At 39.4% G+C, this 22,471-nt stretch overlaps 1 protein-coding gene and 1 long non-coding RNA gene across 2 annotated transcripts in view; one reads left to right on the top strand and one right to left on the bottom strand.

Annotated features, from left to right (window-relative positions):
• Nucleotides 1-22,471, bottom strand: part of LOC112819376 (uncharacterized) — a 228,666-nt gene that overhangs the window by 173,601 nt on the left and 32,594 nt on the right. The gene's annotated exons all lie outside the window — the stretch shown is intronic.
• RSPH3 (radial spoke head 3) lies at nucleotides 274-20,525 on the top strand. The gene is made up of 8 exons (XM_025866413.2): nucleotides 274-951; nucleotides 4,660-4,747; nucleotides 12,626-12,767; nucleotides 14,271-14,416; nucleotides 15,365-15,568; nucleotides 17,123-17,285; nucleotides 19,184-19,270; nucleotides 20,038-20,525. Exons 1-8 carry the CDS (start codon nucleotides 341-343, stop codon nucleotides 20,364-20,366), a joined length of 1,770 nt encoding a protein of 589 aa, XP_025722198.1. The 5' UTR covers nucleotides 274-340; the 3' UTR covers nucleotides 20,367-20,525.

Here is a 22,471-nt window from a genome sequence, read left to right as displayed (position 1 = left end):
CCTTTGCCAAAATTAGATGTCTGCGGGGCGCCCCTGTTGCTCGTGCGCCCGAGGATCCGCTGAGGTGCTAGCAACCGAGCGTAAGAGGAAAAGGAAGGCGGGAAATGGAGACACTGCTGCGCAGCGCGGCGGCAGCCCGCAGCCCGAAGTGGAGAGGTGGCGGTGCTGGGAGACATCAATAAGCCCTCGCCGCGCCCTCGCACGTAAAAGAGCTGGGAGCCGGGGGCCACGTGTGCGCCATCACAGGTGAGCAGCCCGGAGGAGCCGCGCGGCGGCAGTGGCGGGAGCAGAAGCAGCCGAGGGCGCCCCTTAAGGGACGGGAGCACGTGGGCCTGGAAGAATGGCGCCGACACCCGCCCGGCAAAGCCCTCTCCAAAGTGGGAACGAGGACCGCCGCGGTGCTTGCCCAGTTCCCCGAAGCCCCCCAAGCCCGACTCGGTCAGGAGAACGCTCCTTAACCCCTAGGCTCACCGGCCGGGGAGGCGCCAATGGGCGGAGTCAAGGGCCGGAAGTGCCCCGGAGGGCCGGCCTCCCCGCGAAAACCGCCGGCCGGAACTGCCAGGAGGTCCCGCCCCCAGGCGGAACTCCGGGTTGCTGGGCAACCGAAGTGGGCGCCTTCGGGTGGCTCGGTGTTCCCTGGAACAAGCAGAGTGTCGCTCCCACCTCTTGTCCTGGCAACCTCGCGCCCCGCCCGCCTTCCTTCTTGCCGCCTCTCCTTGCGTCGCGGAATCCCTGCCCTTGGCACTACGCACACGTCTCCGGCTCCCACTACCACTTAGCGCCCACCTGCTTGAAAGCCAGTCTCCACCGGAAGCGAAGCGGCCCGGCCCCAGGCGTGGCTTCCAGGCTCACAGACCGCACCTCCCCAGCCATGGGCACCTACACCTACACCAGCCGGCCCCGGGCCCTGCCCTGCCAGCGCCGCCGTTACCGGGACAGCACAATGCAGCCGTGAGTGAGCAACCAGCCCCTGTGTGATCTCCACCTGCCCCAGTCCCGGGGCCGCGGATCGCGGCCCCCTTCGCCCTGGCAAACCTGCCTGTGCTGCTTTCTCCCCTCCACACCCTGCCGAAATAAAATTTCTTCCCTAAAGAACCCTCCCGTGGCGTGGAGGAATGAAGCAAGAAGGGGCACGGGCGGCCCGGCCTCCCTTAGTGAACTTTTAGTGATAATGAGCTGCGGGCGGGATCGATTAACATGTACAGGAAACCCACTGGTTTCACAACCTTTGAGTCAACTACTGTTGGCCAACTATATGCACCTCACTAGGGGCATTCATGTACATTTTCTTCCTTAGTCCACAGTACTGTGAAGTTGGTTTAATAACTCCATTATGCAAATGAAGAAACAGGTACTAAGGTGTCAGACGCGATAGCATGTCCGGAATAACAGCCAAGCAAAGCTCTTTCCACACCAGTCTTTGGTCAGGAATCAGGTTATCCTTCCATGCTGGACCCCAAATGGTATTTTTACATTACTGAGTATTTATTTGCAAATATTCAAATATCCACTTCATTATTATCCATAATAATGTTTACGGGCCTTTCTAAAGCTTGTAGTTCTTTCTATAAGCCTCAAATTTTGGAACCAGCCAAACTTCCCAAGAATGCGGGCTCCATGGAAGCTGGAAACTTTGTGTCTTTTGTCCACCTGGGATTGTGCCTGACATATAGGAAGCACTTACACAAATTGTGGAATTAACTGATTGAACACATCAGCCAAGTAACTCTTGATGCGTTATTTCAAACACTAAGTCTAAATTCATAATTATCTTATGGCAAATAAGGACCTTCTTAAGTAATGCCTGTCATTTTAAAGAAACCAAAATGGAAAATTTAAATTGTTTTTTAAAGATTTCATGTATTTATTTGAGAGAGAGAGGGAGAAAGAGACAGAGATAATGACAGAGATAAAGAGAGAGCACCAGCAGGGAGGAAAGGGAGAAGCAGGCTCCCCACTGAGCAGGGAGCCCAGACGCAGGGCTCGATCCCAGGACCCTGGGACCCTGACCATAGCCAAAGGCAGATGCTTAACTGACTGAGTCACCCAGGCACCCCGGAAAATTTAAAGTTATAGAGGGATTATTTATATTATAAAAGGATTCCATTTAAAAACACTTTCAGAAACACTTTCTGGTGGCTTTAAGTAGTTGCTCACAAATCATTCCTATTAAATTACACCAACAAATGAAATAAGAATCAATGCTGGTTCATTAGGAATGATTTTTTTTTATAGCTAGTTGATAAGCAAGTTGCAGGACCTTGCTTATATTGAAGCAATCTGTTGATTAAAGATTGGAAGAAGTGTGTGTGTGTATTTGATTTTTAGTTTAAAATTATCCTTAGTGGTGATTTTCAATTTATAAAAGTAATATATGCTTGTTCTTATATTACTCTTTTACACCTCCGTACTTGAGCATATGTACATTTTTATAGGAGGTTTATCTCCAAAATTGAATCATACTACACATATTTATCTGCAATTAGCTTCCTCCCCTTTTTTTATAACCTCTAATTCTTTTTTTTTCTAATTTCTTTACATATACATACATATTTAATTTTATATAAATAGACTCCTATGGTTCATGCTTGGGTACATTCTTAGTGCCCAACCCCCTTCCCTTGTAAACTTGCTCTTTCCCTCCTGCCCCCAAGGTAAACCTTGTTAATGCCCTTACGTGAATGTTTCTGGACTTTTCTCCACACTCACATGTTTATGTATGAATATATAAATATATACATACAAGTACACAGGGTTTGTCTACCTCATAGCGATGCTAACATTATACACAATTCTCAGCATCTTCCTTTTCTCACTTAATTCTTTGCAAAAATCCCTCCAATTATTTTTAATAGCATGATATCCCCTGGCGTATGGATGTACTACGCATTCTTAAAATTTTCCAATTTTGACAGGTATTCTGTTTGCTTCAGGTTTTTACCACAAAGAGGAAGGTTTCAATAAACAACTTTATGTGCTGGCCTTTTTATTTCTATGAAACAGATTCCTGGGATGGGATTGTTAGGTCATGTATATTTTTAACATGAACAGATGGAACAATATGCTGTTCTTTAGTAATGTTTAAATATATCTTTTTTCCCTACATCCTCACCAGCAATAGGCATTATTGGATTTTTCTTTCTTTTTGGCTTTTGACAGTGTGAAATCAAAACCACAATTTTTCCTCATTATTATGTTAATTAGCACTAGGGGGTTTTAATCAAGTAAGTGTCCTTTAGATTTTTTTCTATTTTAAAAGATCATTGGGTACAATGTATAGGACAGATTCAGAGAAAAATGTTGTTACAGACAGTTAAGAGACTCTTGCAGCAGTCCAGGTAAAAGACAGTGGTGGCAGTGAGCGATGGAGAGATGTGAAAACGATTTGGGGAGTAGAATCAGTATGCTGGATACAAACAGTGAGGAAGAGAGAAGAATCATGGATGACTCCCACACTTCTAGATTAAGCCAATTGGGTGGTTACTGGTACCATTTAATGAAATAGGGAACACTAAAGAAGTAACAAGTTGGAGTGGGAGAATGATAATGAGTTCAATTTTGAGGTGGCTTTTGAGACATCTCAGTGAGATGTCACTGGGCATATCAATTGGATATACATTCCTGGAGCTCAGAGGAGAGTTCTGAGCCAAAGGTAAAATAAAATTCGGAGTTTTAGGTATATGGATTATGAGTAAAGCCTTGAGAATGGGTGAGTTCAGGGAAGGGCAAGAGAAGACCTAGCCCAGAGGAAATCCTCCAGTCCTGGAGGAGCCAACAATCACAGGCTGAGAAAGAGAAGTCAAAGAAGTCCTAGAAAAACAATCCGAAGACTATGGTGGTATCACAGCAGCTAGAAAGAGAGTGCTTCAGTGAAGGAGTAGCCAGCTGAGCTAACCACTGCCCTGAGATCACGTAAGATGAGCAGTGTTACATGCCTGGTTTTTAAGTAACATGAAGTCAGGTTATCCAACAGTGGTTTTAATGTATGATAAAAAAGCAACTTACTACCCATCTCAAAATCATTTCTGGTAGAGCACTATTATTGGTATAGGTCAATATTTGGTTTCATAGCCATACATAGTATATCATTTAAAGAACTTTGAATGAAAACATCAACTGTATGGTTTTCACTACTGATAGTCTGATCCTCAAAATTAAAATTTTATTAAAATGTAAAACATACCTTTGAGTTTAAAGAAACAATGAGATAATGGACTTATTTTATTTCTTAAGCCTGATTCTGTGAATTCTTTCAATCCTTGAATCCAACTACTGTCAGTACTTTAAGGCAGGCCCCTTTCCTACTGTCCATTTTCACGTTTGTCAAGTAGTCTAACAGATTTACAGCCCTAAATCCAGCTCTACCATGTACTAGCTAGGTAACCTAGGGCACATTCCTTTCTGAATCTCCTTCCTCTTCTGTCAGATGGAAATCATAGTCTCCAACTTGAAGCTTATTGTGAGTAATAAATAAAATATGTGAAGGGCCTGGCATGTAATAAGCATTCCATAAATGGTAGTCATTTGCCAGACTAAAATTGTGCCAAAACAAAAATCTATTTTCATAACATTTGTATCTTAGTTTAAATCCAATTAAAAATGAGTTAACTGCATAGACCAACACTATTACAATAGTTATTTAGATTTGCTATCTTACAGAGCTGAAGAACCTATGCATTATGGAAACATAATGTATGACAGAAGGGTGATCCGAGGCAATACTTATGCTCTACAGACAGGACCACTGGTAAGCATAATTTGAATATTCTAATACAGAGCTTTTCAAACTACTTGTGCTGAAGGACCAGTTTGTTTTAGTTTCTAATTTGCTTCAGACTAAAACAGTTATAAAATACTGATAGATTACTAGAAAAATTAAATCTAAAAAAAAAAAAAGACATTCTAAATACAAGGCTGATGGTGGGTGCCAGGGACTAAGGGAGCGGGGGAATAGGGAATTAGTGTTTAATGGGTACAGAGGTTCAGTTTTGCAAAAAGAAGAGTCTGAAGATGGATGGTGGTAATGGTTGTACATCAATGTGAATGTACTTAATGCCACTGGATTCTACACTTAAAAATGGCTAAGATGGTAAGTTTTATTGTACTTTACCACAATTAAAAACAATAATGTTAAAAATACAGAAGCCCCAATATTTTATTAGATTAACAGAACTTTGTAAAACTGCTCTAAAAGCTTATAAACTTTTATTCTCAATTTCTATAATTAAATTTTTACAGACCAGCTTAAACAGTTCACACACAACACTTTGAGTAGCACTGGTATAACATATTTAGGTTTGTTTAAATTATTTCATACTATAATACTATCTTCATTATTTAATCAAAAATTATTTTCTTTAATTCACTCAACAAATACTTATTGAGGGCGCCTGGGTGGCTCAGTTGGTTAAGCGACTGCCTTCGGCTCAGGTCATGATCCTGGAGTCCCTGGATGGAGTCCCGCATCGGGCTCCCTGCTCAGCAGGGAGTCTGCTTCTCCCTCTGACCCTCCCCCCATCTCATGTGCTTTCTCTCTCATTCTCTCTGTCTCTCAAATAAATAAATAAAATCTTTAAAAAAAAAAATATTTATTGAGTTTTAGGTCCTGTGCTGAGTACCTGGGATACAGAGATGATTAGGGTGTGGCATGATATTAAAAGTGATGATTTCTTGGCACTGAAATGAAATATAGTTAAGTTAATCTGTAAACACTGTATGATATATACATGCCCACCACCACATGGTGATATATGGAATATTAGACATTCTGAAGCACATACATCAAAGCCATCGAGAAAACTCACTAAAAATATTGTGTGTTTCAGCCATACCCTGGATCTACTGCATTAGAACCTTCAAGGGTTGGACACAGGAATGTGCATCATTAATAAACTTCTCTAGGCAGTCTGGTACAGCCAGTTCACGGACCAACATTTGAAAACAACAGCTCAAACGTGTGATATAGATACGTGATTCAACATCTTGTGGCAGTAGCAATAAACCCGGGCACACCTAGAACTAAACTAAAAAGGAGAATCACCTTTTTTTTTTTAGTTTTTTTTAAATTAATATTGTGATGATTTGATATACCTTTTTTTTTAGTTCTTTAGTCAGTTATTCAACAACTTATCTAAAAACTCTATACTGAGGGGCGCCTGGGTGGCTCAGTCGTTAAGCATCTGCCTTCGGCTTAGGTCATGATCCCGGGGTCCTGGGATCGAGCCCCGCATTGGGCTCCCTGCTCTGCGGGAGGCCTGCTTCTCCCTCTCCCACTCCCCCCGCTTGTGTTCCCTCTCTCACTGTCTCTCTCTCTGTCAAATAAACATATAACATCTTAAAAAAAATTTTTTTTAAACTCTATAATGAGACTTCCAGTTCCAGAAAGCAGGAATTTGCCAATAGCACAAGCAAACACAGGAAGACTCTGGAAATGGAAAGAAGGAAGTGGACTGGCTAGGGACCTCAGGATTTGAGTGACATAGTGATGAGTTCCCTAAGTCTTCTTATATCCCATTCAGAGCACTGGAGAAGCTTGCAACCCAGAACAACCAATAGGCACAAACCTGCTCCCTTTATCCAAAAGACTGCAAAAGGGTTACCTAGCAGAACAGAAATCTTTTTACTACCCCTCCTCCAGCCAAACTCCAATGGAAAAACTGTCCTGCCCCTTCCAGTGGAGTCAGAAGACGGAGCTGGGGAACTGGACTTCCATCCCCACATGGCAGCAACAATGCAGTACTAATCGGTGCTCTGATTCACTCACTGAGGTGGTATCAACAAGGGTAGAGCAGGAAGCTGACCTTCCACTCTCACCCAGGGGCAGTGAGATGGTAAGAGATGATACAAGTTGGTACCCTACTTTTCCTGGGGTGATGGCAACAGAGCTAGGAGGGAGCTGAATTTTCAATCCTATCTGGCAGCAACAAAGCGAAACAGGTGAGATAAAGCAGTGTGAGTCAGAGCTCCACTCCTCTGTACTCCAACACTGGTGTCAGTGGATCAAAGCAAGGGTCTGAAATACTACCCCCACCAGGCACCAGTAAGTTGATAAAAGTTGGTCCTCTGCTTTCACATGGGGCCTAGCAGGATGCTGAACTTCCATCTCCACCCATGCCTGCATGCTAAAACAAAAAGGGATGACTTCTTACTAAAAAAGATTAAGATCCAGGGGCGCCTGGGTGGCTCAGTCGTTAAGTGTCTGCCTTCGGCTCAGGTCATGATCCCAGGGTCCTGGGATCGAGCCCTGCATCGGGCTCCCTGCTCCGCAGGAAGCCTGCTTCTCCCTCTCCCACTCCCTCTGCTTGTGTTCCTGCTCTTGCTCTCTCTCTGTCAAATAAATAAATCTTAAAAAAGATTAAGATCCAGAATCTCACATCCTAATACCCAAAGTTTCCAGGATACAAAAAAAAAAAAAAAATCACTCATCATACCACAAACCAGAGCAGTCACAGCTTGAATGGGAAAAATCCATCAAGAGATGACAACAGCAAGATGACTCAGATGTAGGAATTACCTGACAAGGATTTTAAAGCAGTAATCATAAAAAAATGCTTCAATCAAAAGTGAATAATTATGAACGTTCTTAAAACAAATGGAAAAAAATATTAGCTAAGAAATGGAAGATATACAAATGAGCCAAATGGGGGCACCTGGGTGGCTCAGTCGGCTAAGCATCTGCCTTCAGCTCAGGTCATGATCCCAGAGTCATGGGATCAAGTCCCACATCAGGCTCCCTGCTCAGCAAGGAGTTTGCCTCTCCCTCTCCCTCTGCCTCTCCCCCTGCTCCTTCTCTGTCTTGCTCACTCTCAAATAAATAAATAAAAATTTTAAAAAAAGAACCAAATGGAAAATATCTAAAAAGTCATGGGACAGATTCATCAGAAATGACATAGGGAACAATCAATGAAGTCAAAGCCAAATCAATGGAAATTACCCAGTTGGAACAACAGATAGAAAACAGACCACAAAAAAAAAAAAAAATAGCAAAGCCTCACAGCTGAGGAGCAATAACAAAATGTCTAACATTCATGTTATCTGAGTCTCAGGAAAAAAGGCATGGGACTGAAAAAATATTTGAAGAATAGTGTTTGAAAATTCCACAAATTTGGCAAAAGACAAAAACCTATAGATCTGAGAAGTCAGTTGAACCCCAAGCAGGAAAAACCTAAAGAAATTCACACCAAGACACATCAAAATCAAATTTCAAAACTAAAATCAAAAAATCTTGATAGGAGCTATAGACACATGACACATTACCAGAAGGGGAACAATTATTTGAATAACTGGGTTCCTCATTTGAAACAATGGAGACCAGAAAAAGTGGCATAGTATTTTTCAAGCCCTGAAAGAAAAGGACTATCAAGACCTAATTCTAATCCATTGAAAATATTCTTCAGGAATAAAGAGGAAATCAAGTCATTCTCAGATGAAGGAAACCTAGAGGATTTGCCACCAGCCGACTTACCCTTAAAGAATAGCTAAAGGAAGCTCTCCAAGTAGAAAGGAAATGATAACAGAAGGAGGCTTGGGACTTAAGAAAGGAAGATAGAACAATGGAAAAGGTGAAAATAGGGGTAAATACAATAAACTGTCTTCTGGGTTTTAAAAATTGTGTTTGATCGTGAAGCAAAATTATAACATCATCTGATGTAGTGCTTAATATATGTAGGTAAAATATTTAAGATGATTAGATTTTTATTATATTTTAAAAGTAAGGAAAATAAGGGTATCTAAATGGGAGTGAAGTTTCTGCCTTCCACTTGAAGTGGTAAAATGTTGATATTAAATGTTGACTGTGATCAGGTACATAGTATATTGTAAAACCTGGAACAACTATTTTTTTAAAAACTATGGAAAGAGATATAGTCAAAAGGATTACAGATAAATAAAAAAAGAATTCTAAAAAATGTTTCAACTAATTCACAGGAAGGAAAGAAAAAGAAAACAGAAAAATTAAAAACAGAACAAATAGCAAAAAGTAAAATGGCAGACAGCCCTAATATGGCAAAGTCTTCTTTAAATATAAATGGTCTAAATAAGCCAATTAAGAGACAGAGAGGCAGAGTAGATTTAAAAAAAAAAAAAAAGTGACCCAACTGTATTCTGTCTACAAGAAACTCATTTCAATTATAGTGGTGTAGGTAGGTCAAATGTAAAAGGAAGGGAAAAGATATACAAGTTAAACATTAATTTTTAAGAAGTAGTTGTGGCTATCTAAATAACAGATAAAGTAGACCTAAGAAAAAACAATATTACCAGGGACAAAGAAGGACATTACATAATGGTAAAAAGGTCCCAATATACCAAGAAATCTAGCAGTCTTAAGTGTATATGGATCAAACAACAGAGCTTCAAAATACATGAAGCTAAAATTGAAAGGAGAAATAGACAAATCCACAATTTTAGTTCGGGACTTCAACATCCTTCTCTCAAAAAATCAGCAAGAATGTAGAAGAACTACACAACACCACCAACCAATAGGTTGTAATTTACATTTATACAACACTTCACCTGACAACAACAGACTACATATGCTTTTTTTTTAAAGATTTATTTATTTTAAAGAGGGAGCATGAGCAGAGGTAGAGGGGTGCAGAGGGAGAGACAACCTCAAGCAGACTCCACGCTGAGCACAGAGTCCAATGGTGGGCTTGATCTCATGATCCTGAGATCATGACCTGAGCCGAAACCAAGGGTCAGATGGTTAACTGACTGCACCACTCAGGTGCCCCAGAATACATATGGTTTTGAGGCACCTGTAGAATATTGACCAAGATAGAACATATCCTGGGTTACAAAGCAAATCTCAATATATTTAAGATATTTGAAATCATACCATGATGGAATAATGTCTCTTTCAAAATTTCAAACTAGAAATCAATAATAGATGATAACAGGAAAATCTTCAAACACTTGAAAATTAAGCAGCATGCTTCCAAATAATCCATAGAGGAAGTATTAAAGGGAATTTTGAAAGACTACTCAGGACTAAATGAAGATATAACAAATGAAAATTTGTGTTTCATGCCAGAACAGTGCTGAGATGGAAAAAAGCTAAAAAGGAAAGACTTCAAATCAATAATCTAAGCTCCTACCTCAATAAATGGGGAAAAGATGAGAAAAATAAACCCAAAGCAAGCAGAAGGAAGAAAATAATAATGATAAAAGCAGAAATCACTTACATTGAAAACAAAGCAATAGGAGCCCCAGGGTGGCTCAGTTGGCTAAGCATGGGACTCATGATTTCAGCTCAGGTCATGATCTCAGGGTGGTGAGTTGGAGCCCCAAGTCAGGCTCTGTGCTGGGTGTGGAGCCTACTTAAGATTCTCTCTCTCTACCCTCCTACCCCCACTTGCACGCACTCTCTCAAAAAAAAAAAAAAGTACGGGCATCTGGGTGGTTCAGTCAGTTAAGCATGGGACTCTTAGTTTTAGCTCAGATCATGATCTCATGGGTCCTGAGATTGAGCCCCTCTTCAGGCTCTGCGCTTAGCGGGGGGTCTGCTCAAAGATTCTCTCCCTCTGCCCCTCTCCCCCCCATGCATGTACACTTGCATGCACACGCTCTCTCTCAAATAAATAAATCTTTTTTTAAAAGTATGTAAAAACAATAGAGAAAATCAATGGACCCAAAAGCTGGTTCTCTGAATAAGATCAATAAAATTGATAAGCCTCTAGCAAGACTATCAGAGAAAAAAAGAGAAAGAAGAGACAAATAGCAAATACCAGAATGACTTTCAGAGGGTATAGCCATAGATCCTGCAACCATGAAAAGATTAAACACCATTTCTTATCTTTGAAAAGATCAATAAAATTGATAAACCTCTAGCAAAACTAACAAAGAAAGAAAAAGAGGAATGCCTTGGTGGCTCAATAGGTTAAGCATCTATCTCTGGCTCAGGCTGTGATCCTGGGGTCCTAGGATCAAGCCCCACGTCTGGCTCCCTGCTCAGCTTGGGGTCTGCTTCTCCCTCTGCCCCGACCCTGCATGCCCCCCTCACCTCTCGTTCACACACTCTCAAATAAATAAAATCTTAAAAAAAAAAAGGAAGTAAAAGAGAAGAAACAAGCAAATATCAGGGATATAACTAGAGATTCTGCATCTATTAAAAGAGTAAAAGGATCATAATAGAATATTACAAACAAATCTATACATATAAATTCAACAAACTAAATGAAATGAGCTAATTCTTCAAACTATAAACTACCAAAACTCACCTAACATGAAATAGATATTCTGAAGTGTCTAATAACTATTAAAGAAATTGAATTTCTAATTTAAAAGCTTTCAAAAAAGAAATATCCAGGCCCAGATAGTTTCACTGGAAAATTCTACCAAACATTTAAAAAAATTCTCATTGATTTTATACAATTTTGCACAATCTCTTCCAGAAAATAAAAGAGGAAGGAACACTTCAGGCAATCAGACAAAGACACTAAAAATAAAACTATAGACCAATAGCTATCATGAATGTCAATACAAAAATCCTCAACAAAATATTAGCAAATAGAATCCAGTGGGGATTCTCTGCTTGAGATTCTCTCTCTCCCTCTCCTGCTCCCCCTCCCCACCCCACTCATGTGCTCGCTCTCTCTCTCTCAAAAAAATCAATCTATGATATCATCACCACTTCAGAAAAACTATGCATTTATTTTCTTTTTAAGATTTTATTTATCCATTCATGAGAGACAGAGAGAGAGAGAGAGAGAGAGGCAGAGGGAGAAGCAGGCTCCCAAGGAGCAGGGAGCCCGATGCGGGACTCGATCCCAAGACCCCGGGATCATGACCCGAGCCGAAGGCAGACGCTCAACCATCTGAGCCACCCAGGCGCCCGAAAAACTATGCATTTAAATGACAATGGCCATTGTATTACGGAAATGGGATTATGGGATATTTTAAATAAATTTTAATGTTGCCACATTGTTATTTCAATTAAAATGTTTTTACAATTCTAATTTTAAATATTAAATTTTTTCTTGCAAAGTACTTTCATATTTCCCCTCTTTTCATATTTACCTGGAGATAAGACAGGTTAGCTAAAGGAAATGAACATAGAATGAGATACAGATATGAAATCAAGGACCTCCAAATATTGAAGGACTACTGTAAATAATTATATATTTTAACCCTTAATCAGCTATTGTTTTGTGCACTGGGACAGGCTTCGTTTGGACTGAGAATATTTTCTTTGTGAGCTAATTTATTTTTTCAGGAATTTTATCTAAAAGAAATTCAGACTTTTTTTTAAATCCTAGTGCTTTTCAATTCCTTAACTACACATTAAAATGTATTGTAACCGAGTAATTCTATAGTATACTTGGTTACTAGGAATCCAGGCAATTCATGGTAAAAATGCTTGAATGATGAAAAACAATTCATTAGATAGGATTCTGCAGCTGTTTATTCTAGTCGTCAGTCATACTTTGAAGTTACTTATGTGCTTCATCAGATAACTTTATAATTACCTGACAAAGTTCAAACAGAACTTTAATCATGAAGTCACTGATAATCAGGAAGCATTATATGACAGATGCTCTTATGCTATCCAGGAATCACTTCTGGAATGGCAGTTCTGTATGCTTTGAGAAATATCTTCTAAATTTTAGAAGCCTTTTCTGTCACTCAGCCTGGGCAGCCTGATCCTATAGAGGTTCAGAGACAGCAGCAGGCTAAGAGGAGGGCTCTTGCCAGAAAACGAGCCCAAGAACAGCTCAGACCACGAACCCCCGAACCCGTGGAAGGCAGAAAGCACGTGGATGTGCAAACAGGTACGTGACCATGCCACGGGCATCGTGGCTCCTGGGTTTGCTCAGTTTTCTAAGTCAGTTCATTTTTTATTTGGCATAGTATCTGTTATGCTATGCAGTACTGCCCCAGTTACATGGTTGGAGGAGTGCATTCATTAAACAAATTCATAGACTATATTTTATTATTATATTGAGTACAGCTAGAGGTATGAGATGGGGTTAAAAAAGAATTTTATGACCAAATTAATTCTCAGCCCTTTTCACATACTTTTTTCTCAAACTGGGATTATTTCTCACTTTTTCTTTTATACCCCAACATGAATCACTGCTGGACCTATAGGAGAAGAGAGCAATGTAGTTCTATTTTGGCATTTTATTTCTCTTGAGAGGCCTGAACTCATCCAGATCTGAGTCCTCCATCTCTCTCCCCACAGCCTCTCTCTTCTTTTATTCTCCTTTCACTGCACACATTCCCCAAGGCCACACAGGCTTGTTCGGCCACTGCTAGGCTTTCTTACTTGTCTGCTGTTCTCAGCTAGGGGAGGCGTACCTAGACCTCTAGGGTCGAGCTGTGTTGTTGTCAGAATCTTGATAATCAGGCAACACTTGGTGTTTTCCTTAGATTGATATAACTATTCAGGATTCACCTTGCATCTTGCCAAGATGGTGAGTGGCTTTATCGTTATTGCTAGGTAGTTAGTACAAAAAGAAGTGAACCATTCCACACATTTCCCTCCTACCTTGAGGCCAAGTCTAGAATGTGTATATGTCTGTATTTAGCCACTGTAGCTGTAATTCTACATGAGCTAAATTTTAGTGTTTCTTTATACCATCAGAATATTAAGTTTTCCTATATCTCAGAGCCTATTCCAGTCTTCTACCTGTGTATCTCCTTTATTATTAAAGACTCCTTGTGACAAATAATTATGATCCCTTTTACAGATAAAGAAACTAAGGCTCTAAGAAGATATAACTTGACTAGGTCCTATGTTCAACATCTGACTCCAGTTCTCATGTTCTTTGCATGATACCACACTGCCCTTGCCTCACATATATTATTCCTAAGGTGAAATTTGTTTTCATGTATCTGTTTATAATCTATAGCCTAAAGGGAACATCAAGTAACATAGTGACATGGTGCCTAATTTTTTAAATATTCAGGAATTTTGAAATCTTTATACATTTACTATCTTAGGACTCAGTTATAGAGATGGATTATTAACTTTCCATCCCCAATCATACCTTGCATCTTACATACCTCTAAGCTTCATGTTCTTCTTTGGTTCCATTTTCAAGTACAAAACTCAGTGCTTCCTCAACATCCCATAAATGTCCTAGCCTGACTGACTCTGTGATCTTCCAAATACATAAAACTGCTTAATACAGTATGTGAATTTAATCCCACACTTGAGCGCTTCTTTTCTGATCCATTTAATTCTGTTTTGTAGAAGCTAAAGTTTCAATACACATATATGCTTGAAATAGACAAGAATTTCAAACTCAATGTATATGGTATTCTCTTAGAAATATACCTTGAAGAAATTGCTGACCGCATAATAGAAGTTGATATGGAATGCCAAACAGATGCATTTTTGGACAGACCACCAACACCACTCTTTATTCCTGCCAAAACTGGCAAAGATGTGGCCACCCAAATACTAGAAGGAGAGGTATAGTACATTATTTGGACTTCCTTCTATCTTCTTTATAAATAGGTAAAGTTAGGTTTAGTTAAAAGCTTACAAACCACTTCAAAATCAGAAAAATTCTACTTACTGTATTTCTTTCCAAATGTACCTATAATAGTTTTATCCTAAAATACAGTGTTCTGATTTCCCCTCCTTGATGATCAGAAATAAAAATCATTAGAAATATTTTTAGAATATCTGCACCTTGATTCTTATGTTTGCATACTTAATATATGGATACAAGGTAAATTTGTACCAAATAAAGAAAAATAGTATCTCGGGTATAAGAGGTTCCACTATTAGTTGTTTTTAAATTATATAGTTTTCATGGATAATCTATGTTAGAGAAAAAATCCTAAAATAATTACATTTTCATGTCAATGTAGAATGCATAAATAGGCCAGTCTATGAAATTGAAGAGAAGACAATGCTTATGTGCATAATGACTTAAGTGAGATTTAAGACTTATTTGAAGGAACTTGAAGGAACTGCCATTGAAATTGGGAAATAAATTAAGTCTTCACAAACTACATAGAAGGGTATATTTGCCTCTAAATCCTAGAGGGAAATCACCAAAATGCCCATTATTCTTGTTTCTTAGTTCCTCAGTTCTTCAAACTGTTAGTGAAAACTAGTGAAAATATAATAGGGCAAAAATTAAGAAATATAAGGATATTTCCTTTGGGTTTCAGAGTTTGATCTTAAAATTGTTGAGTAACAGGGTTCATTTTGATGACTACATACATCTTTTTTATAATTCTTGACTGATATTCTGTGTGCCCTGCAGGGCCGTAGTGGGTTTTGGACACCATAAGTAAAGAAGACCCTCAATAAATAGAACCCTGTCATGACTGCTTTTCTGGATATTTTTTCTTTGAGCATTTGGTTCATGATTAAAATTTTAAATTTGGTTTGTCTTGTGTGTTTAAGCTCTTTGACTTTGATCTTGAAGTAAAACCAATGTTAGAAGTTCTGGTGGGAAAGACCATTGAGCAGGCACTTCTGGAAGTAATGGAAGAAGAAGAGTTGGCTAACCTGCGGGCCAGCCAGCATGCATATGAGGAGTTACGCAGTGTTGAATTAGCTGAAGTTCAGCGACTTGAAGAGCAAGAGAGACGGCACAGAGAAGAAAAGGTATAGCATTCTAATTTTTTCCTTAGTCTTCGGCTATTTAACAGATAATGTTCTGAATCACATGTGGTCTGTCATAGAGCTAAAGATCTTTGCAAATACGTTAGAAAAGAGTTTGTTGCTCAGTTATCTCCTCTTCTGTAGATCACAAGTCTTTCATGCACAGAATCACATTCTTTAAACACCAGCTTCCATAAATGTACCTAAACAGAGTTTCCAAAAGTTTCTAAATGTAATAAATTACATATGTCCCAAATGAAAGGCACTCTTAAATAACAAGATTCCTAGCGAAGGAAATATATTGGTTTGCCATACATCCGTGGCCAAAAAGTGGAAGGGAAAAGTGGAGTAGATTGGGGATAGGTGGCGTGAAGGAGCGGAGGATCCGGATAGAATTCTGGATCTTTTTCTCAGTGGCCAGGCCCTTCCCTGTACCCCAGGGATTCTCCAGAACTTCTTTATAAAATATTTTACATTACAGGTTTTTAGAACTTGTAGTAAGAAAACTTTTAGAATCTAGTTTTTAAAATATGCCAATAACATTCAGTTAGGAAACTCTAGGCTCAATAATCTTTAAGAGTCTGTCTGGTTCTGGCAAAAATTGTTGCCCTATGTTGGACACTGAATGGATAAATTATATAGGAGTGCCTGAATACCTAAAAGAGTTCAAATAATTTCCCAAAAAGTCTAGTTTACTGCACAGAATAGCTTAGTTGTTGGGATATTCTACTCAATACCTAATCAAATGGACTTTCAGTTTTTCTCCAAAATGAATAATTAATTGTGTAAAGGGCATAGGGCTTATGGTAGAGATTATGCAAATGCCAGACATTTTTTTACAAATGTGAAATGAATAGAGGCAAAATTAGCTTTGTTGAAATAATCAGGGAAATCTTTATCAAAGGAAACTTACTTGTTTATTTACTATTAGGAAATATACTATGAAAATAATGAATACAAACATCTAGATATTTATTTGCTTAAACTTTGAAAATAGACTTCATAAGAAACTATACTAATGCTCCCACTTCCACATGGGAGTAGAGGAGATGGTTCATTAGCTTTATAGATATCCTATGGTCTACAAGAAGCAACAACAACAAAAGAGAGGTTTATAATTTTCAGAGCTCAATGAATTCAAAGAAGCTTACAAATGAGACAACTCACTGACAGTTCTTTAACTGAAGATGTCTGAGCAACTATAATTTTCATATTGATAATAATTTCTGGTAATACTAATTACAAATACATATAACTATTATTATTCTTTGATATTATCCATATAGTCAAACAAGTACATCCTCAAATGATTTTACTTAAAAATGGATCAGGAGATGAATCTTACCTTAAGCTCCATCTCTTTTTTTAAAACAATATCCACCCAGAAGCTGTTGAAATTCACTAAAATCTTGATGAAAACTATGAACCATGAATAGATTCCTTGCTGTCCATTTTTTGATACAAATACATGTCCAGATTCTTCCATTCACTAGGTCGGGCATTTGGGGAGGACGTTGCAGCTAAGTAACCCGGCGCGGCGGTGTTTTCTGTGCGCAGGAGCGGCGTAAGCAGCAGCAGTGGGAGGTGGTCTACAAGCACAAGGAGACCTCGCAGAAAGTGGCCGCTCGGGCGTTCGCGCAGCGCTACCTGGCGGACCTCCTCCCATCCGTGTTTGGCAGTCTCAGGGACGGTGGCTACTTCTACGATCCCATTGAAAGAGGTTCGTTCGTGGAGGTGTTGCTAGATCCCTGCTACAAGAAGCATCCTCCTAATGCTTCCAAGGAATCCCATGCCCATGTTTATGTTGAATTGGAATCTCTCTTTAAAACACATTTTTAAAGTCAATTATAGTTGTTTTAAGTAAGTACTATTATTAATGAGAGGTATACTATAAAGATCGTGAGTTTAGAATGTCAGTTTGTCTTTACTAAGAAGCAACATTGTATAGTAGGAAGAAATATGGACTTGATGTCAAAAACTTGAGTTTGGGTCCCAGTTTCATCATCAATCAGCTATATGACCTTCAATTTCCTCACAGGTGAAATGAGGGTTATTTAGGAGCTAAATGTCATAATATCTATGGAACATAATATGTATAAAAAAGGTGCATAAGTAGTTTTTCTACTTTTTCTCAGCTGACTTCCTGTTCCACTCAAAAACCCTTGGGGGGCAGCAATGAAAGTCGTGTATTCATTTAATTAGGTGTTTCCACCATCCCGGGCACTGTATTAGGTGTGGGAGATAAAACGAGGAGAACTGGTCTCTGCCTTTAGTGAGCTCACACCTGTCAGCTCTGGGTGCGCACCTGCCGGGACCCACCCCTCAGCTGGCCCAGCCAAGTGAAGGGTAAGGGTTGCCATTCCTCAGCCTCCTTCCTCAGCTCCAAAAGCACTTAAATCCACATTGCTTTTGTGTACATATCCTTTTTCAAATGGCTAATAGTATTGTGGGGCAGAGTTTAGTAATGTTAATTTTCACTGAATACATATTCAATTCAGGACACATACATAGAGATCAGGTTACACACAACTACTAGTTTACATTTATATTGTACTTTACCATTTATGTAGTATTTTCCATACACGATAACATTTGACCCTCCCAGTAACCCGGGGGCGGAGGGGGGCAGGTAGACAGGGCAGATTAATTACCATTTTTCAGAAGTAGAAACTGAAGCTCAGAGAAGTGAAATGCCTTCTCCCAAACAACCAGGGGAAGCCGTTAGGCCTCGGACTCTGACCCCAGATCCAGTGATCCTTCCACGCTGCCCTGCCACACCGCTGGGGTCTAGCTAGACCTCTGCTGTTAGTCACAGAGGCTAGCAACATTTTTTTCTCTCATGAATTGCTGAAAAAGTCAGTTATGGATCATTTAGAAGCTTGAAAATGAGATTCATGCCTCAGATTAAAAATATTATTCCTAGTAGTGAGTATAATATCCTATTACACTCTTTCGTCACCCCATTGAAAAGTAACAGATGCCAGCCCCCCTAAAAAGCTATTTTGAAACGTTAAACTACGTATTGTAATGGACTGTATTTTTTAAAGGCTCACACAGTAGAGTAGATTTCCATTTCAGTTTGAATAAATTTATCACTAATAGAAGCACCTAGTTTCTGACCCATTTCTAGATGGCCTTCTCAGACCCTCTCTGGCCCTTGTCCCCTGATTCAGCTTCTCCTAGGCCCCAGGCTTCCGATGGGGGCATTCTTTTTATCAGCATGGTTCAATCCCAGATTTGTATCACATGTGGATTAGAGTTCTGCTCCCAGACGCACATCTTCCTCCCCACTCCCCTACCCTACCTCCTTCATCCACGTCAGATTGCACCCGTGCACTTAGCTCCAAGGAAGACTTCCTGGACTTCAAGGAAGACCGCATAGTTTTGAAAATACTATTTTAACCACAATAGAAAGGAAATGGACCAGAACATGCATAGAGAATGTGGCAAAAGTCATGCTGTATAAGTCCATTTGACATTTTGTATTAAGAAAACAGGGTTGATGAATCTTCAATAGTTAGGGAGAAAGCACAGATTCTTCCCAACTGTCATGATTCATAAAAATCATTATAATGATTGAATTTCACTATAACAAAATTAACTTTTTTTTTATTACAGATATTGAGATAGGATTCCTTCCATGGCTAATGAATGAAGTTGACAAAACCATGGAATACAGTATGGTGGGAAGGACAGTCCTTGATAGTAAGCTCTTTTATTTTATTTAAAAGTCACTTCTGGAAGCCCCTGGGTGGCTCAGGCAGTTAAGCATCCGACTCTTAATATCAGCTCAGGTCATGATCTCAGGGTCATGAGATCGAACCCGCATCAGGCTGTGTGCTAGGCATGGAGGCTGCTTAAGATTCTCTCTCCCTCTCCCTCCACCCCCTACCCTCGCACTCACGAGTGTGCTTGCACTCTCTTTCTCTCCCTTAAAAAAAAAAAAAAAAAAAAATCATTTCTGGGGCACCTGGCCAGCTCAGTTGGTAGAGCATATGACTCTTGATCTTGGGGTTGTAAGTTCGAGCCCCACATTGGATATAGAGACTACTTAAAAAAATAAAATCTTTTTTTAAATAAAATATTTTGAAAAAAAAAGTCATTTCTGAAATTTTTCAGCAGAAAGAATAAATAGAAGAAAGATGTTAAATTTTATGGTTTTAGTTTTTAAAGTTTCATTATCTCAGTTAACAAAGGCACAAATTTTTACCCTCAATAATATCTTTGGTTCTTTTGTAATTTGATCAGAACTAATATCTTCTGTCATTACTTTATAAATGATATTCTGTTAAAACAGGCATTGACTATAATTCATATTCAATGCATTAAGTGGCACAGAAGTTAAATGTGCTGACTTTGTATAAAAGTAACACAGGGAAGGGCTGAGGCCTGCCTATGCTCATCTGTAAGTCAGCATTATAACTACTCAAATATGAACAATCACAGTGATTTTTGCACATATAATGTTTCAGTGTTGATCCGTGAGGTGGTTGAGAAGAGACTGTCTATGTACAAGCATAAGGAGGACCAGCCCCCATATGTGAAGCCCGAGGATGGCCTCGGTGGCCCTGGGGCGATGGGAGAACCACTGATGGATGATGAATTCCATGAACAAAGTACATCACAGCCACAGAGGCCCCTTTCGGACAGAGACTCCCTGCAAAGAACACCAAGCGATGGAAAGTATATGGAGAACGTGTCATCCCAAGAAAGGAAGCTTCTGGAAGGAGAGGATAAACAAACAATAAGGAAAACCTCAGGGAGAGAACTATTGCAACCAGGCGGAGCCTTCGAGCCATGACACCACTCAGCGGCCAGTCAGCATTGCGAGCAATCAGGTAACAATGCGCAGGTCCCCTCAGGTTATGGAAATTATGTTGTATTTACCCAACATGTCTTTTTGTCTCATGGACTGGGCAAATCAAATATGTTGAAATAATAAAACTAATTAAAAATGAAATTTAATTCGTTTATTTAATGGTAGAATATCTAGAAGCTATGTTGTAACCTAATGAGAATCATGTCTAATTACCAGCTTCCCATTACCATGAATATAACTAACAAATATATTTTTCCTTAATTTTTCTAACTTTGTGGGGTTTTTTCTTTTTTAGTATCATATTTAACGTTAGATATCAGTGCTGTCAGCCATTGAGACTGTCTGCTCTATAGGAAAACTATTTTACCTACTCCATGAAAGAACACCTAAATGTCGTGCCACCGAAAGCTTTAGTGCTCCCTCCTTGCAAGGACCAACACATGTACCCTTAGTTGTGTAATACTAAATAGATCGTTACCCCTTCCATCTTCAATATCCACGTAAGGCTCAAGAGATTCTATGAATTGGGGCGCCTAGGTGGCTCAGTCGTTAGGCGTCTGCCTTCGGCTCAGGTCATGATCCCAGGGTCCTGGGATCGAGCCCCACATCGGGCTCCCTGCTCAGCAGGAAGCTTGCTTCTCCCTCTCCCACTCCCCCTGCTTGTGTTCCTGCTCTCGCTGTCTCTCTCTCTCTGTCAAATAAATAAATAAAATCTTTAAAAAGAGAGAGAGAGATTCTATGAACTGGTAATATGCTCTTGTCTATTTTTTCACATTCCTGCTATTAAAACATTTCAAACAATACCAATAAGGCAAAAGTCCCTACTTGCCCTTAGGCAATTCCATTCTCCTCCTCAATGATAATCACTGTTATCATTGCTATAATTAGGTATGTACTTTCTAGGCCTTTTTCAAGATATTCATATACATATATATTTGAACATCAGAAAATATGTGGGTTTATTTTTCTTTATATAAATATAAATATATAGTTTGCATTTTTCACCTAACGGTATAATCTTAGACCTTAAACATTAGTCCATATAAATCTCTTTTTAAAATACGGTAAGTTATTCTATATTATGACCGTGTTATAGGGAATTCACATGTGACTTTTTTTTAAGGTTCTATTTATTTATTTGACAGAGAGAGACACAGAGAGAGAGGGAACACAAGCAGGGGGAGTGGGAGAGGGAGAAGCAGGCTTCCCGCTGAGCAGGGAGCCCGATGTGGGGCTCGATCCCAGGACCCCGGGATCATGACCTGAGCCAAACGCAGATGCTTAACGACTGAGCCACCCAGGCGCCCCCACATGTGACTTTTTAACCTGAACTTGTCTGAAAAGTTTACCTGTGCTATTAAAAATCACAGATCTTTTATCTCTAAAGTCATATTAATCTTAAGCAATCATTGAAGTCCTCTGAAGCTGTAGGTAGATATAGCCTATTTTTCTCAGAATAATTGTAGATTTATAAGCTGTAGTGATTTGAAATAACTTGCAGTTATTAACACATTTATCTTAATTTCTTTTTAAGTTAGGTACCAAAAATGTATCCACATTTTAAAAATGGAGAAAGAACTTCTTCCTCCATTTTTAAAAAGAAACACACAGTGTGTCTATAAAGCATTATATGGTTCTCAAACCATTTTCCCGTATATTATACCACTTTATCATTTTAACCTCATAGCAACCCTTCTGAGATATGCATGACAATATTTTTATTTTCATTTGCAACCAATCTTGTTAGGTCAGCCAGCAAACGTTAACTGCATGCCTGCCGTGTGCTGGGTGCCATGTGGGAGGCCAGCACTGTGCATACCAGCCTAGTGGTGGAGCTAAATGAAGTAAGGTATAAATGAGGAAACAGCAGCTCAGGGATTTTAAGTGATTTGCCGTAAGTCACAAGCCTAGTAAGTAATGGGATGAAAGCTGGGACCCAAATCTTCTTCCTTCTAATCCACTGTACTTTCTTGTAAACAGCCTTGAGCCCTTGTGAAGTACCAAGAATAACTTTCAATAAATTATTGCATTAGTAGCATTTTAAAAATTGGAATCATACCTGTTACCATTGCTAGGTTATTCCATGT

The sequence above is a fragment of the Callorhinus ursinus genome, unplaced genomic scaffold (genome assembly GCF_003265705.2).
Source record: "Callorhinus ursinus isolate GAN/ISIS: 27379988/994484 unplaced genomic scaffold, GSC_fseal_2.0 scaffold6, whole genome shotgun sequence".
Lineage (NCBI taxonomy): Eukaryota > Metazoa > Chordata > Mammalia > Carnivora > Otariidae > Callorhinus > Callorhinus ursinus.
This window is presented reverse-complemented; position numbering and strand designations above follow the sequence as displayed.